Below are 16,476 nucleotides of genomic sequence, written 5' to 3'. Positions count from 1 at the left end.
CCAATACCAAAATATTCTTATTAACAACCTATTTAGCTTTGATAATGCGTGCCCAATATTTTAGAGCTGTTACAGAGAACCTACATATATTTGCTTCAACTATGGGTGAAAAAAACATTTTGTCCTCTGTTTACTCTCAGGTACTCGTGGCAGTATACATGGTGATGATTATAATTCCAGCATTGCCTAAATCATCATCATTGTCACCATCGTTTTCATCGTCAATGGAGGTGAAAGCTCTACTCGACAGCCGTTGGTGGGGAAATATTTCTTCAAGATACCACTGTGAGTTCACAACCATCACTTGCAATGAAGCAGGAAGTGTCATTGGGATTGACCTTTCTCATGATCAATTCTTGAGGAAAAAGCTTGACGATTTGAATTGGTCTTCCTTGCCAAATCTCCAACGTCTTGTTTTCAGGTATTCTGACCTCACCGGAGTCATCCCTGATGAAATTGGTACTCTGTCAAGCCTCACCTACCTTGATCTCTCCTATAATAATCTCATTGGAAGTTTCCTACCTCTTACCCTAGGTAACCTCAATCAACTAACCCACCTCGACATTTCTGGTAATTACATCAATGGTTCCATTCCTACAGAACTGGAAACTCTGAAAAATCTGGTAGTTTTGGATACAAGTAAAAATAACCTCACCGGTTCAATCCCTTCATGTATCGGTCAGTTAACCAATTTGACCTCTCTACATCTCTATTCAAATCAACTTGGCGGTTCCATGCCTTTGCAAATAGGGAGCCTAATGAACCTGGTTGAAATGAATATGGGACTTAACAACCTTCAAGGTTCAATTCCTCCAGAAATAGGAAATTTGGCGCATTTGATTTTCTTGGACCTTAGCCACAACCTTCTCACAGGTCAGATCCCATCATCTCTAGGTCAATTGATGAATCTCAACTCTCTCTATCTGTCTGCAAATCAGATCGACGGAACAATTCCTCCTGAACTGGGGGATTTGCCCAGACTTGGTGATCTTGATTTGTCATCGAACCAACTTTCTGGCCACATGCCAAACTTCCAAATTACAAGTGCAATTCAGTATTTAGAACTTTCACAGAATCAGCTCAGCGGGACTCTCCCAAAGAAGCTAGAACAACTTGGCTATTTGAAGCACCTAGGATTGAGTAACAACTATTTGAGTGGAACAATACCAACTGGATTAGCATCTTTGCCAAGGTTAGTATATCTAAATCTCTCCCACAATGATCTCTCTGGTGAAATCCCCAGTGGTCTTCGCTTCTCCGTATGGTGGCGATCTGTTGACTTGTCACACAATGCTCTTGAGGGTCAAATACCACGTAGATCTCAAGATGCACGTCCAGAGAAAAAAGCACTCATGCTTAATCTCCTCATTTGCCTTCCCCCCATCGCAATTTTTCTTGCCTTAGTTGTATTTATGTTCTTTTATTGGGCTAAGGCTAAAAACAACCAAAGCGTGCAAAGAGTGATTAAGAATGGGGATATGTGCTCAATCTGGAATTATGATGGAAAAATTGCATACGATGACATCATTGCAGCAACAAATGATTTTGATATTAGATATTGCATAGGAACGGGTGGTTATGGCAGCATCTACAGAGCACAATTGCCAAATGGCAAGGTATTTGCATTGAAGAAACTTCATCGTTTCGAAGCTGAGGATCCAGCTTTTGACAAGAGTTTCAGGAATGAGGTGCAAATGTTGACTAAAGTAAGACATCGAAACATAGTGAAGCTTTATGGGTTCTGTTTGCACAACAGATGCATGTTTCTGGTATATGAGTATTTGGAAAGGGGAAGCCTATTTTATGCCCTAAGCATTGATGCTGAAGCTGTTAAATTAGAATGGACTCGGAGAATAAACATTGCCAAAGAGACAGCCCATGCTTTGTCCTACATGCATCATGATTGCAATCCACCAATTGTTCATCGAGACATAACAAGTACAAACATTCTCTTGAACTCAGAGTTCACCGCTTTCGTCTCTGACTTTGGCACAGCTAGAATGGTACATCCTGATTCATCAAATGTAACCGTAATGGCAGGCACTATTGGATATGTTGCCCCAGGTAGCCAAACTATATTTTCTGAAGTATATCTTATTTATATATATACAAGGTTCAATATGTGAAAATCCCAGATAGTGTATGGTTTATTCTAGTTTTTTATTCAGTTTAGTGAATGTTTATTTTGTGCAGAACTAGTCTACACAATGGTTGCAACTGAGAAGTGCGATGTTTACAGCTTTGGAATGGTGGCGCTAGAAACGATCATGGGAAGGCATCCAAAAGAACTCCTCTCATTACTGGCATCGACCTCTGCTCAAAATATAATGTTAAATGATGTATTAGACCCGCGTCTTTTGCCTCCAGTTGATCCGCTAGTTGCAGGGAATGTTGTCCTTGTTGCTGCACTGGCATTCGCATGCTTGCATTCTGAACCAAGATCTCGGCCAACAATGCTACACGTTTCTCAAAAGCTTCTCCCTCACAGAAACAGGAGGCCTCTAGCTACACTTCTTCATTCAATTTCACTATGTGAGTTGCGAAATCAAGAAATGGATTTTATCCAATAAACTAATAAAGTAAAAATGATGAATAATGATTTAGAGGATGGCTAGTATCAATCGTTATAACCATTATGTATATGTATATAAACATTGTTATATCAAAGTTAATAATTAATTTTAATTTTGTGATTTGTTATATATTGCTGAACTCCTTCACTGATTATGTGGCTAACCATCTTAAGCATAAATGTGTCCATTATTTCTGCCTCTTCTCTCTCAGGTATGAGGTCTCCCTCTTTCTCCCTCTTCTATTCAGACTTGAATAAACAAAAAAACTGTAGAAAGGACTTCCATCATTCTCCTCTTTATTGGAGGGAGATCTGTAAAGAATCTATTTGGGATTGTTTTTGTTCTTTTGGTGAAAAAGAGATCTTTCAACAAGTGATTTGGGATCTTTTTGAGAACACTTAAAAAACTTGATGACTTTGCAAGCCTTTATGCATTAGCCTCATTTGTAATATCTGAGACAATTCCTGAGTTAAACAAATAACTGTCCTATCTTAGAATTGGGAACTTAATAATTATACTTACCGAGGACTTTGAATTTTTTAAACTGGCAGTCTGTTTTCAGATGAAATATTGGTATATGGATATGATTGAACAGTCTTAGATGCATTGAGTGGAGTATTTTATTTTATTTTTTTGGCAATAGATAGAGAGAATTTACTATTAAATCATTGAAATACATTAAACTGAAGATTAAAAAATCACCACAAATTCAAGACCTTAAAAATTAGAAGAAATCTACTCCCAAAAAGGTACTAAACTTTTTTGTAATGTATGTTGTGACATTTTGTGATGAAGTTACGAATATTGAATTTATGATGTAGATTCTAAAGTTAGGAATGAAAATATTATGACACTTTATCATATGTAATAAGAACATCCATCCCCAAGACATGCATATTAAGGCTACAGCAGCTACCCAGGGAGTAAATCTCAATTTGTCACAGCAATTTAGCCCCGTTTGTAATCTCTGAGACAATTCTTGAGTTTCCAAGAACAAAGGCTTGAAACATAATTAAAAAAAAAAAAAAGAAAAAAAAATACACATAAAAGAAAAGAGACTGAGTCATCAATTCAATCACTCAAGTCATGATTTCACATTTAGGAATGTAGAAGGAAGGTTCATATATTTGTGGTCACTTTATATCTATATATACATGTATTTTATTTGTCATCACAATGACTATACTGGCTTGACTCTCCATGTGCTTGGGTCAAGATTGTGAGTGACACCAATATTTCAGAAAGATACTAGAGCTACGAACCAAGGATGCATATTTAGAAAATCCATACATTCATTCAATTATGAGTATAATAATATGTTGTCTGACGTTGGTTCTGCTGTACTCATAGCCATATGCACGGCAGCTATTATTACTTCAGCCATAGTTTTCCTTACCTTACTTGCATTTGCATGCTTTCAACGTCGTGAGACCCAAAAACACCAAAATGAGGCAAGAGCAATAAAAAATGGGGATATTTGCTCAATATGGAATTACGATGGAAGAATTGCATATGAAGACATCATCAAGGCAACAAACGACTTTGACATCAAATATTGTATTGGAACTGGCGGTTATGGTAGCGTATACAGAGCTCAGTTGCCAAATGGAAAAACAGTTGCCTTGAAGAAACTCCATCGTTTTGAAGCAGAGGAACCAGCTTTCGACAAGAGTTTTAGAAATGAGGTGCAAATGTTAACTAATATACGGCACCGAAACATAGTGAAGCTTTATGGGTTCTGTTTGCACAACAAATGCATGTTCCTGGTGTATGAGTACATGGAAAGGGGAAGCTTGTTTTATGCCCTAAGAACGGATGTCGAAGCTGTTGAATTAGGATGGACTCGGAGGGTAAACATCATTAAAGCAATAGCTCATGCTCTATCCTACTTGCATCATGATTGCACACCTCCTATTGTTCACCGAGACATATCTAGCAACAACATTCTATTGAACTCTGAATTGGAGACTTTTGTCTCTGACTTTGGCACTGCTAGACTGCTATATCCAGATGCATCGAATCAAACAGTAATTGCAGGCACTTATGGATATATTGCCCCAGGTAGCAAAGTAATACTTTTTTCTTTCATACGCATTTATGCTTTCAAAGAAAGAGGGGAAAAATAATCTAAAATGTTTAAATATTTTAGTGATTATCAAATATTTTTTTTCAAACTCAATTATTGATGATAGATTCAACATTTCAAAGAATCACACTTCATTAATTTCATAAAAGAGAAAGTGAAGTCTATGATTTTTTTTTTATTTATTAATTTTTTGTTTTTGCAGAACTTGCCTATACTATGGTTGTGGCTGAAAAGTGTGATGCTTATAGCTTTGGGGTGGTAGCACTAGAAACAATCATGGGAAGGCATCCAGGAGAACTCCTCTCATCATTGGCATCACGATCTGCTCCAAACATAATGCTAACTGATGTCTTAGACCCGCGCCTTCCGCCTCCAACCAATCCAGTGGTTGTAGGGAACATTGTTCTAGTTGCTATGATGGCATTTGCATGTGTGCGTTCTGAGCCGAGATCTCGCCCAACAATGCAATGCGTATCTCAAGAGTTTCTTTCTCAAATGAAGACTTCAGTTACACCTCTTCATGCAATTTCACTTTTACAGCTATGGAATCGAGAATTGAGTTTTATCCAATAAATGAATAAACTCGATGCTTGAGCTTCCCATAAAAGAAAAATGTCTATTTAGAAATGTTGAGTATCATATTTTCTTCGGGACCTTGTTGTTACAGGATTGCTATATATTATCAAACCTCAATTGTTATTTTTTTTATATTTTTTTAAAAATATGTTTTCCTTGCAGCAATCCCAAGCCACAGAAAAGAATGTTCCCTCTAGATCTTGTAGAATTTGAGTTCTAGTAATCTCTCCTATTTGAACAAGATGCAGCAATCTCGCATACATCCATATTAACAACTCTGATTTTTACTACAATTGGTATGCTTCCACCACATTTCATAATAGAACACAGTACACAACCCAGTTACATGGGTGTGGGACACCTCATGTGATAGGGTGATCGATTTCTGTATTCATAAACTTTTACTATGAAAAAGAACAGAAATGAAAAAAAAAAAAATGATGCATACGAACTCAATGTTTTAGTTGCCACGTTATTATGAGTGAATTTAGTAGTGATATTTTAAAATTTCAGTGTTGTCTACTGTTTCTAGCATTTGGGTTGACCCCAGCCTGTTCGACTTCCATTGCCATGAAGGTTGGGATCCTCTAATAACTAGTTAGGATCATTTTTTAAAAATTTAGAAATTGATTGTTTTTAAGCCTTTATATATATATATATATACTAAATTGATACAAAAGATAAATTATAATAATCGCGAGAATAATTTACCTGATTAAAAAATACAAATACAAGAAATGAGAATGAAGAAAGAAAAGATCAAGAGGGAGCGAGTCATGAAAATTTCGAAGATGTGGATGGATGAGTTGCTTTAATAAAACGAAATGCAACTTGTCCAAATTATTGTGCTGCTCATGTGTGGCTTGGGGTAAGATTTTGTATGGATTTTTTTGGGTTCAAATTTTTAGTTTTAAATTAAGTTAAAATGTAACTTGTCAAAAATTAATGTGATTGTTAGTGTGCCAACTGTCATGTGTCGACTCATTGGTAAGGCGAGTTTTCCACCAAACATCTCGCAATTCTTGTCGCATCACTTGGGTTGGATTCTTGGACATAATGCAAGCATAGGTACGCAGTAACACTCGTGGAGCCCACTTCTCTAGATTATTTGGTCTTTTGAAAATTTTATAGTAGTGTTGTGTACACTCAATTGAATAGGTACATGACTCAAAAAAATAAGAATAGAGGCTATTTTCGGAAGTAGATATTTTTTTTTGACTTACCGGCTTTTTTTAAAAAAACATACAAAAAAGTACAGAGATGTTGTGATCTCAAATAAGCCAATAAATTGATTTTTTTCTTGCCTTCCCAAAAGAGGCCAGAGTGAATTACACTGATCTCCCATCACAAACACATGGACTCCATTTATTTTAGTTTTTGGAAAGAGTTTTGAGTTGTATTTTGAAAAATAAGTTGTTGAAAATTAAAAATTTGTTTGGTTATGAGTTTTGAAAATAATTTTAGGATGATTTGTAGTTTTTTATTGTTTTTTTGTAGTTGAATAAATAGGTGTGAGAAAAAATTTAATTGATTGATGTGTAGAATATGAGAGAATGAGTGAGGAGAGAGGAGAGAAAAAAAATTGATTTATTTATTAATAAAAAAAAAGCAGAGAGAAGAGAAAAATAATAATTTTAAAAATTTATTAATCAAATATGTTTTTTAATTTTTTAATCTAACTATTAATTTAAAAACTAAATCAAACGCTACCATGAAGCTGGGACTGTTTGTTACAGCTTTTGGGGGTGATATTAGTTTATTTTGATTTTGGAGCCTGTGTTGTGCCAAACTATTTAGTGTTATAGATTATTAGATAGAAATAACTTAAATAAGTTGAAAACATTTAATTATTTAAAAAGTGAAATAAGAGTACTTTTAATTTTTACTTTTTGATTATCAAATTTTAATTTAAGAAAGCTCCACCAAACATGCCGTCGTCAAAAACTAAATAGTGTGTGAGGCATAGGGGTTGAAGCGAGTACGATTTAAGTCGTCAATTGTGGAAAAGTCATTCCGTTATTGATACGTTGCTGGACTTGTGAATAGATAGTTATAGGAGACCTTTGATAAAAATTGAAGTGCATGCAATCGGAAAAGAACACACATTACTGTGAACCTTCCTTGGGCATACATCATGATAGAAAGTGGATTAGCTTTTCTCTTGTTCACTTTGGCCTAATAATTGTAATTGTGTCACGTTAAATACTAAACAAAAAGTTTTTTACAAAAAAATCATCCTAACTATGAAAAATCAAATCATATGAAAAATAATAGCTATGTTGTTATATACATACATACATATATATATATATAATAATGCATTAGAGTTGAAATATTGATGACTCATCACTATATATAAGCAAACTGCTTATTTATAGAGAATCGTCAACAATAGGTTAAGCACATTATTTATTTATTGTTATAAATCAAAAGCCAAGAACAAAGGTTGATGAATCTGGGCCATTGGATTTTACTTTGTATTTGGTCATGCATCCTTGATGAAATTAGTATTCAGTCTATATACCTTAAGTCAAAATCAGAGAAAAAAAATATATAGACTGATAAATTTTTTAAAAGTAAAAAAGTTTTGGAGTAAAAAATTTACTCCATGCCAACGGAGTGAATTTTCTTTTTTGGAGAAAAAATACACTTTGTCCTTCATTCAAATTTACTCTAAAGTAAGAAAAAAAATTTTTAGGGACTAAAGTAAATACGTAGCCCAACGTAAAGGGAAAAAAAAAAAAAGTGTAATTTATCCGAAACAGAACTAGTCCTAAAATAAAAATTGAAAGTGGTAGTTTACATTACAGTGGTGCTATATGCATCAATTAATGTATACATTAATATATCAATTAGTGTTATACTATTATTACTGACCTCACCTATTATACAAATTACAAATATCTAAAACCTCTAAAATTATGTCATATCATCTATTAATATACTAATTAATGCATTAATTAGTATATATAACATTATTTTTTTACATTATTTTCATTGTCCAGAAAAAGACGGTAGGAAAGCAAATTCCATAATTAGGATGACTTTCGGTGTGGAGACTGAAACTTGTCCAAATTAATGTGATGGGTGTGCCCCTCCCAGGGGTTGAAGAAAAACTTTACTTAAAATTTGTCAAGAAAATTGTTATGAATAGAAAAGTGCAATTTATGTACAGAAAACGTTAATGTTTTAAAAATGATATATAAATTTAATAATTGTGTAAATATATGTTTTAATAATGTGTAAATTTAATAATTGTGTAAATATATGTACATAAATGGTTGATGTTTTAATAATATATAAATGAGATGATTAAAAAATATATAAAAAAGAGTTATATCAGATATTCTAATTAATTATCAAATAATTGAGTTTGAAAATTTAATATAATTTATGAGCTAAAAAGTGTCTACATTTGATAATAATTGAACTACACAATGGAAATGGCTCAGAAACATTGAGTTTTTTTTTTCAAATAATCCAAAAAACGAAACTATTTAACGAATTGATCCGCTTTTCAAACTATTTGAGAAACTAACCTATTTTTGAAATCGCATTTTGAAAATGCGATTTTGAAATTGAAATTGCATTTTCAACATGCAATTTCACCACGCCATCATTTTCAACTTGCGATTTTAAGGTGAAATTGCATGTTCAAGATGCAATTTCAAATTCAAAATCGCATTTTGAAAATGCGATTTCAAAAAATAGATTAGTTTCCTAAATAGTTTGAAAAATGGGTCAATTCTCTAATTAGTTTTTTTTGGATTATTTGAAAAAAAAAAACTCTAGAAACATTATAGTGGACCATACTTGAAATAGGACCGGCCTTGGGCTAAGGCCACTAAGGCCTGTGCCTAGGGCCCCAAATTTTGGTCCAAAATAAGATTCCAAATTTATTAGTTTTATATTAGATTAAAAATTCAAAACCCAATCTTTTTTTTATTGTTTGAGACCCAGTCTAAAACGGTCTCTCAAAAAAATCTATTGGGCCAAATTAAATATATATATATATATATATAATCATTGTTAGGCCCATTAAAAATTTTATATAATTAGTCCAAACAAATATATATGATATAATGAGTGGTATTTTGGGAAGATAGTAAAAAGCTGACTTTTTGGCTTTTTTAGCTTTTTTTCACTGTTTTATGTGAGTCCAGATCATCTGCCATGGTTTTCTACAGTTGTTCCTGCTGTGATCTCCAAAACAATGTCGTTTTGCCTAAAACGACACGTTTTGTTCAGTGTTTTTTTTTTTTTTTAAATTCAAAATTTTTATTTGGGCTATTTTCTCTTCTCTGTATCATCTTCTTTACTTTGCATCATCGATCTATTTCAGTCAGTGAACCCTAGCAGAGAGAGAGAGGCAGAGACGTGAGAGGCAACTGAAAGTCGGAGTGAGGAACTGAGAAAGAGATGGAGAAACGAACGCAAACGAAGAGAGAAACGAACTGAGAGAGGAAAGAGATGGCGGAGATGGCGAAGCAACGCGATGGCGAAGGAGTAACGAAAAGGATGGCGAGCGACGGTGAGTCCGGCGGAGACGCGATGACGGGAAGACAAGATTGTGGTGGTGACGAGGTCTATTTCATCATCATTGTCATTTCTTGTTGTTATATATATATGATTCTTGGGTTAGATTTGTTATTGATTTTTGAAATGGGTTTGATTCTTGGGTTTGATAATTGATCTGTTGCAGTTAAATTTGTTGTTGTTGTTATATATATATATATATATATATGATTCAGATTTTTAGGGATTAATATATAAATTAAATAGGGCCCCTTTGATAGTGAATCACATTTATTTGTATATATTATTTTCGGGGGATTCATTTATGATTTTCTTCCATTATATATATATATATATATATATTTGATTCAGATTTGTGCAATTCACCCCCAGTACCTGCAATTCAATATAAATGTGGTTAAACCTTGTTGTTATAAATATGAGAGAGACATGTAAAAATAGCAAGAACATAGAAATTGATTTGCAGTATTAATGTGTAGCATAGCAAGGATGAAGCACATATAGTATTGTTGATATGAGAGAAATTGATTATTCTAGCTAACAAGGTTGAACCTTGTTATATGTATGATACTGAAATTGATTATGAATGACCTTGTTATTTGTAGAAAAAAATAGCAGGAACAGGGATAGGTAAAACTTGTTATTTGTATGATACTGAATTCCAGTTAATGGAAGAAAATAATATTGTTGATGAGTTGGCCAATTGTGGTTGGAAGTTGAAATTGGGAATGTTATTTGAACTTTGAACAAGCTGCGTATGACTTTTACAATACCTATGGGGGAAAGGTGGACTTCAATATTAGGAAGGCCTATGCAAACAAGAACAAACATACGAAGGAGATGACTTCACGGACGTTTGTATGTTACAAAGAGGGAAGTCGGGGTATTGACAAACGAGATCCACTTGTCAAAAATCTGAGACAAGAGGTAAGATGTGGTTGTGGTGTCCGATTTAGTATCAAGTTAGATAGAATTTTAGGAAAATATATTGCTTATGATTTTGTTGAACATCATAATCATGACCTTGTGCCTCAAGATTGCATTCATATGTTGTCATCCCAAAGAAAAATATCTACTACCCAAGCAATTAAAGTAGAATTGACTTCAGAATCTAGAATTCCTCTTAGGTCTGCTTTATGGGCTATTTGGTAGGGAATCTGGTGGAAGAGCATCACTTAGCTTCACGAAATTGGACCAAAAAAATTATTTGAGATCGAAGAGACAAAAAGATTTGAAATATGGAGAAGCGGGTAGTGTGTTGCATTACTTTCGTAAGAAAACTCTAAAAAATCCATCATTTTTTTATGCAGTCTAATTAGATTGTGAAGAGCAGATAAGTAATATATTTTGGGCCGATGCTCAAATGATCATGGACTATGGTCAATTTGGTGATGTAGTGACATTTGACACTACTTACAAATTAAATAACGAGCATAGACCTTTGGGATCATTGTTGGATTTAATCATCATCGAGAAACAGTTATATTCGGTGCAGCGTTGATGTATGATGAGACTGCCGAATCTTTTACATGGTTATTTCAAATTTTTCTGGAGGCAATGTCAAACAAAGCTCTAAAAAATATTTTCAAAGATCAAGATGCTGCGATGGCTAAGGCCATTCCATTTGTCATGCCCGATACAAACCACCGACTTTGTATGTGGCATTTGATGCAAAATGTTATCAAGCATGTAAGTTCTATTTTTGATGATGTAGGGGTCAAGGCTGTGTTTTCAAAATTTATGCATGACATTGATGACGAAGAAGAATTCCGAATATAGTGGGACCAAATGCTTGATAAGTATGATGCACGCGACAATCAACGGTTGGAGCAGACTTTTCGCTTGAAGGAGAAACGGGGATAGCCATATATTATGAATTCTTGGGCAGCTGGAATGAGTACTACTCAACTTAGTGAATCCTTCAATGGATTTTTGAAGGATTATCGTATTATGACCATAACTTGATGGAGTTCTTCATGCATTTTGAGAGGGTGCTCTATAAGAAGAGGTATAAGAAATTGAAAGTCGAGTATAAATTGTCCCAAAAATTGCTGAGGGTTTCAATTCCAACTTTGATGTTAAAGCAAGTGGCAGAGATTTACGCCAAAACAATTTTTGAGGAATTCCAAAATGAGTACGTGTAGTCCATTGAAGTATCCATTATAGGCACTATTAATGATGGTGAGAGTACCATATTCATAATAAGAACAGTGGTAGATGGAAATTAAAGATAAGAATGTGGCAATGGATAGAGATGGTTCTTTGAGTTATAGTTATAGGAAGTTTGAAGTGAAGGACATATTGTGTCGACATTGTGTGAAGGTGCTTAGAGATATATTCAATGCAACAAAACTTCCTCCACAATATATACTCAAACAATGGACTAAAAAAGCACGGGTTAAAAGTGTGAAAGATAGATGTGGATATGAAGTGAAGGCTGATGTGAAACTACATCAAAGCGACCGATATCGCTCATTAATGACTATGTTTAGAGCAATAGCGAGTAGAGCCGCTGAAAGTGAAGAAACTTATCATTTGTCAGTTTCAAAAGGTGAAGAATTGAGTATAATGGTTGAAGACAAATTAAGTGTCCACATTTGTGGTCAAGTGGAGGTAACTGATTTGAGAAATTCATCAAGTAACACATGCCCATAGAGTGATGAAGTAGATTGTCCAATCTAAGCTAAGGGACTCAAGAAAAGAGAATCAACTAGTAAGGGAAGAAGGAGGATTAAAGGCGGGATGGAAAAATCTATTGCAAAGAAGAAAAGGGTGCAATCTATTCAGGTAATTACATGAAAAATTGCATATGATTAAAATACACTAGATTAATAAACTAAAACAATGATTTTATTTATTTATTAATGACCCACTTTCATTATGGTTTTTCGTTGTATGTAGGGTGCTGCTGTTTATACTCCCAAATGTCAATCTCAGCCTCTTTTCGGCATGGGTAATAATTCTATTCAGGTAATATTTAATAGTAATTTAGTCTTTCCATGGTTAGTTTTATGAATTCCTTTCATTGAGTCCTCTCACTAGTTGTATGAAATTATGAACTATCTGAATACTTTTAATTTTTCTTATCTTTAATTCTGCCTTGCAATGTAGTCTGGTGCTGCTGTTTATACTTCCCAAGGTCAATCTCAACCTCGTTTCGTCATAGGTAGTAATTTTATTCAGGTAATATTTATTTGTGTGCAACCTTTTAAGAAAATGCTAAATAATGTTTCTTTTTTCTTTTTTTCAAAATTTTTGTTTACATACTTTATATGACAACCCCGTTCCGTATTATACTGTTAACTCATTAATTATATAAGTGTTAATGTGCTTGATATGAAATTTGATGTTAATTATGTGTTTTATGTGATTTTTGAATGCCTATGTATTGATTGTAGACATATCTGTTACAATTTCTGCTATAGTCCGAAATTGAGGGCTGTAGAGGCGTCAGAAACCAAAATTGATTAATTTATTGTGTTCAGCATAATTTTTAGAGCCTATAGTGAAATTTAATTAAAATTGATTCAGATCAAATTAATTAGATTAAATTGAATTAAATTAAGTTAGGTTGATTAGTCTTAATTATGCTTAAGTAGCTTAAGCTATTCACCCACTCTATATATGTTGAGTTAGTGCCTAAGCTCATAATTTTAAGCTCATCTTCACCATTTTACTGAGATTAAGCTATTTAGAGAGAGAAATCTTCATCTTAGAGACAGAAAAGCTCAATCTTGAGGAATTGGCTTGGAGGATTGAAGAATTTGGAAGCTAGGCTCAAGAAATTGCTAAACCTAGCCTCATTGAATATAGTAGGTAAGAATTTAAACCTCAATTTGGGAGTTAAGTTGTGGATTTAAGAAGATAATGAGATTAAATGTGTGGGTTGAACAAAGATTGTAGGAATTGAGATCAAATTGTATATACATGAATTCATGTTTTGAGCATTTGCTTTGATTCTTCAAGTTTGAGCATGAACTTTGATAATCGTGTTGAATTGGGAGTTGTCGCTTACACGCATTCATGTTTTCTAAGTCTTGAAGGTTTGAAATACATGAATTCATGAATTGGAAGAGTTTCATACTCTCGAGCATGATCCTTGTCATCCATGTTGAATTTAGAAGATGAATATGTAGAATTTTATCATTTTGGGCTTGAATTCTATGATTCATGATGAAATTGGAAGTTATATTGCACATGCAACATTGTTTCATAAGTCTTGGAAGCTTAATTTTATGTTTGGAAAGTCATGAAAAGAGTTTTGAAATTTATCCTCACATGCATGAAGATTTGAGTTCAATTTTGGTGAATTCATGAGGCTTTGAGCAAATGATTTATGGATGATCATGTATTTGAGTTTTCTAAAATGTTTTTATGATTATCAAAGTGTTTTCATGAGTTTGAAATGACTATGCAAGCTTTTACATGTTAAAATGTATTTTTGGAACTCAGATTTTCTATTTTGAAACCCAGAAAATTCGCAGCTGGCTCAAGCGACCAAGTGGTGGCTCGAGCCAACATTACGAGCTCCCAGTATTTTGAACTCTGCAAAATATGGCTCGAGTGAAGAAGTGGTGGTACGAGCGAGCTCAGTTTTTGCCTTCAGCTGGCTCTAGCCACGAAAAGCTGGCTCTAGCCAACAACTTATTTTCAACATGTTTTCAAAAGATGGTTTAAGTACATATCTTCGCTTCCATCTCTTTCCGGACATTCTTAAGCATGAATTATGACTTATTAAGGACCAATAAGCTAAGAAACAACATAAGTAAATGATTAGGAAAGAGAGAAAAGATTCATTTGGTTTGAACGTTGAGTTTCATCCTTGGAGCATAAACCTTGTAATCCATGTTTTTGAAAGAATTTCTAAGTATTATCTAAAGTTGTGGATAAGCCATGCAAGTTCATGATTTGAACCCTCTTAGGCATACATTGTGCATTCTAAATGAATTAAAGGATTAGAAAGGAGCCCAAGAGAATTAAACAATGACTGGATTAAATAGTATTGTGATCCGATTTGTGTATGTTTATGAATTGTGTGGGAGCATCCACGAGGACGAATCAACACTCTGAACATTGTGAGTAATATCTTAGCAAAAATATTTTCATATATGTTCTTTTCTAAATGCTACCTATGTGGTAAGTTTTCGAACTCATGAATTTGTATTATGAATGAGTATTCTACCTGTCTGATTCGTAAAAGACTTGAAACGTAATTGATAAGCATGAAATTATAAGATTGGACCAAAGGTCGTTTTGTATGAACACACAATGGACCCAAGGCCGTTTGGTATATTTGACACGGATACAAATTGGGCTTAAGGTCGTTTGAAATATTTAACAAGAGACTAAAGGTCATCTTATATATGAATTGGACCGAACGTCGTTTTGTATGATTGTTAAATGGACCAAAGGTCGTTTTGAATAAGGAATCGATTAGACCAAAGGCCATTTTGAATATGAATACGGATGTGATCATGATCATGAATGTGACTATGCACATAGTTATGAATATTAGAATGTTGGACCCAAAGTCGTTTGGTATTATGATATGAAGGACCGATGGTCATTTGTATATGGATCCATTAGACCTGAGATCGTTCTATGAATGAATATTGGATCCAAGGTCGTTTTGTATAGATGGACCCAAGGTCGTTTTGCATACAATGGACTTGAGGTCGTTTTGTATATGAGTTGGACCTGTGGTTGTTTTGTATATGAGTTGGACCTGAGGTCGTTTTGTATATGGATATGATGTATTGGACCTTAGGTCGTTTTGCTTTGTTATGATCTATAAATCTGATATGAATGAGGATAGTAGTTCAAATGTTTAAATTATAAGTATGATTTATTTATGTATGAATCTCATTCATTAACCTCTTTACACTAGTATTATTCACTGGGCATTATCTCATTTCGTATTTATATGTATGTAGGTGAGCAGTGGGATGTCTAGCCCTAGCCTTAGTGAGATTGTGAAAGATTCTCGAGATTTTGGAGTTAGCCAAGGTTGCCTCATGCACTGTGACACCCTAATTGTTTAATTAAATACCACACACACACACACACACACACATATATATATATATATATATATATAAACATAATTATGGTGGTATGTGATAATATATTATTAAATAAATAATAATAAATAAATTAAAAAATCTAACTTGGTGTTGGGTTATCAAATATGGGATTAATTAGGGATTATTATTTGGGGCCAAATTAACACAAATATGGAATTATAATACTAGTTGGGCCAAATTAGAGTTAAAGATAGTAAATAAATAAATATAAAAGTAAGAGTAAAATTAATAATAAATTTTCTATTGGTATGCGATAAAGTGTAATTTAATTAGGAATTAATTTGTTTATATAGTTATGTTAGAGAACTGGGTCAAAGTGTAATTATCATAAATATTCATTAAGATAAGTATAAATCCATGGTGATTTATGATCAAATCTGGGGAGGGATTCGAGCTGTGCCACGTGTTGGCCTCATGGTGCTTTTACCTCCCTATAAAGAGGGAGGAGTTGATCAAGATCTGTGGAAAGAAAAGGAAAAAAAGAAGGAGAGGCACGCAAGATACTGGAGAAGGTTGTGATAGTGGAAAGTAAGGCTAAGGGTCAATATTAAGGTGAATTATATTATACCTTGAGTCACCATAATATATTTTACGTATGTTTTGACTTAACATAATTTATTTT

At 33.6% G+C, this 16,476-nt stretch overlaps 2 protein-coding genes across 4 annotated transcripts; both read left to right on the top strand.

The window, feature by feature from the left end:
* Positions 1–5,400, top strand: LOC114310928 (uncharacterized). Of its 3 annotated transcripts, none has more exons than XM_082899598.1 (4): positions 1–2,064; positions 2,194–2,532; positions 3,924–4,600; positions 4,862–5,400. In XM_082899598.1, the coding sequence occupies exons 1-4, from the start codon at positions 45–47 to the stop codon at positions 4,919–4,921; spliced, it is 3,096 nt and encodes a 1,031-aa protein (XP_082755724.1). In that variant the 5' UTR covers positions 1–44; the 3' UTR covers positions 4,922–5,400. The 3 variants fall into 3 exon arrangements, with proteins under 3 accessions (XP_082755724.1, XP_082755716.1, XP_082755721.1); XM_082899590.1 differs by having other exon boundaries at positions 3,924–4,634; XM_082899595.1 differs by having other exon boundaries at positions 3,924–4,642.
* Positions 5,401–11,988: 6,588 nt separating this feature from the next.
* LOC145822895 (protein FAR1-RELATED SEQUENCE 1-like) lies at positions 11,989–12,426 on the top strand. The gene has a single exon (XM_082921356.1). It carries the CDS (start codon positions 11,989–11,991, stop codon positions 12,424–12,426), a length of 438 nt encoding a protein of 145 aa, XP_082777482.1.
* The last annotated feature ends 4,050 nt before the right edge of the window (positions 12,427–16,476 follow it).

This window comes from Camellia sinensis, chromosome 1 (genome assembly GCF_055761805.1).
Source record: "Camellia sinensis isolate YWXY chromosome 1, ASM5576180v1, whole genome shotgun sequence".
NCBI lineage: Eukaryota > Viridiplantae > Streptophyta > Magnoliopsida > Ericales > Theaceae > Camellia > Camellia sinensis.
This window is presented reverse-complemented; position numbering and strand designations above follow the sequence as displayed.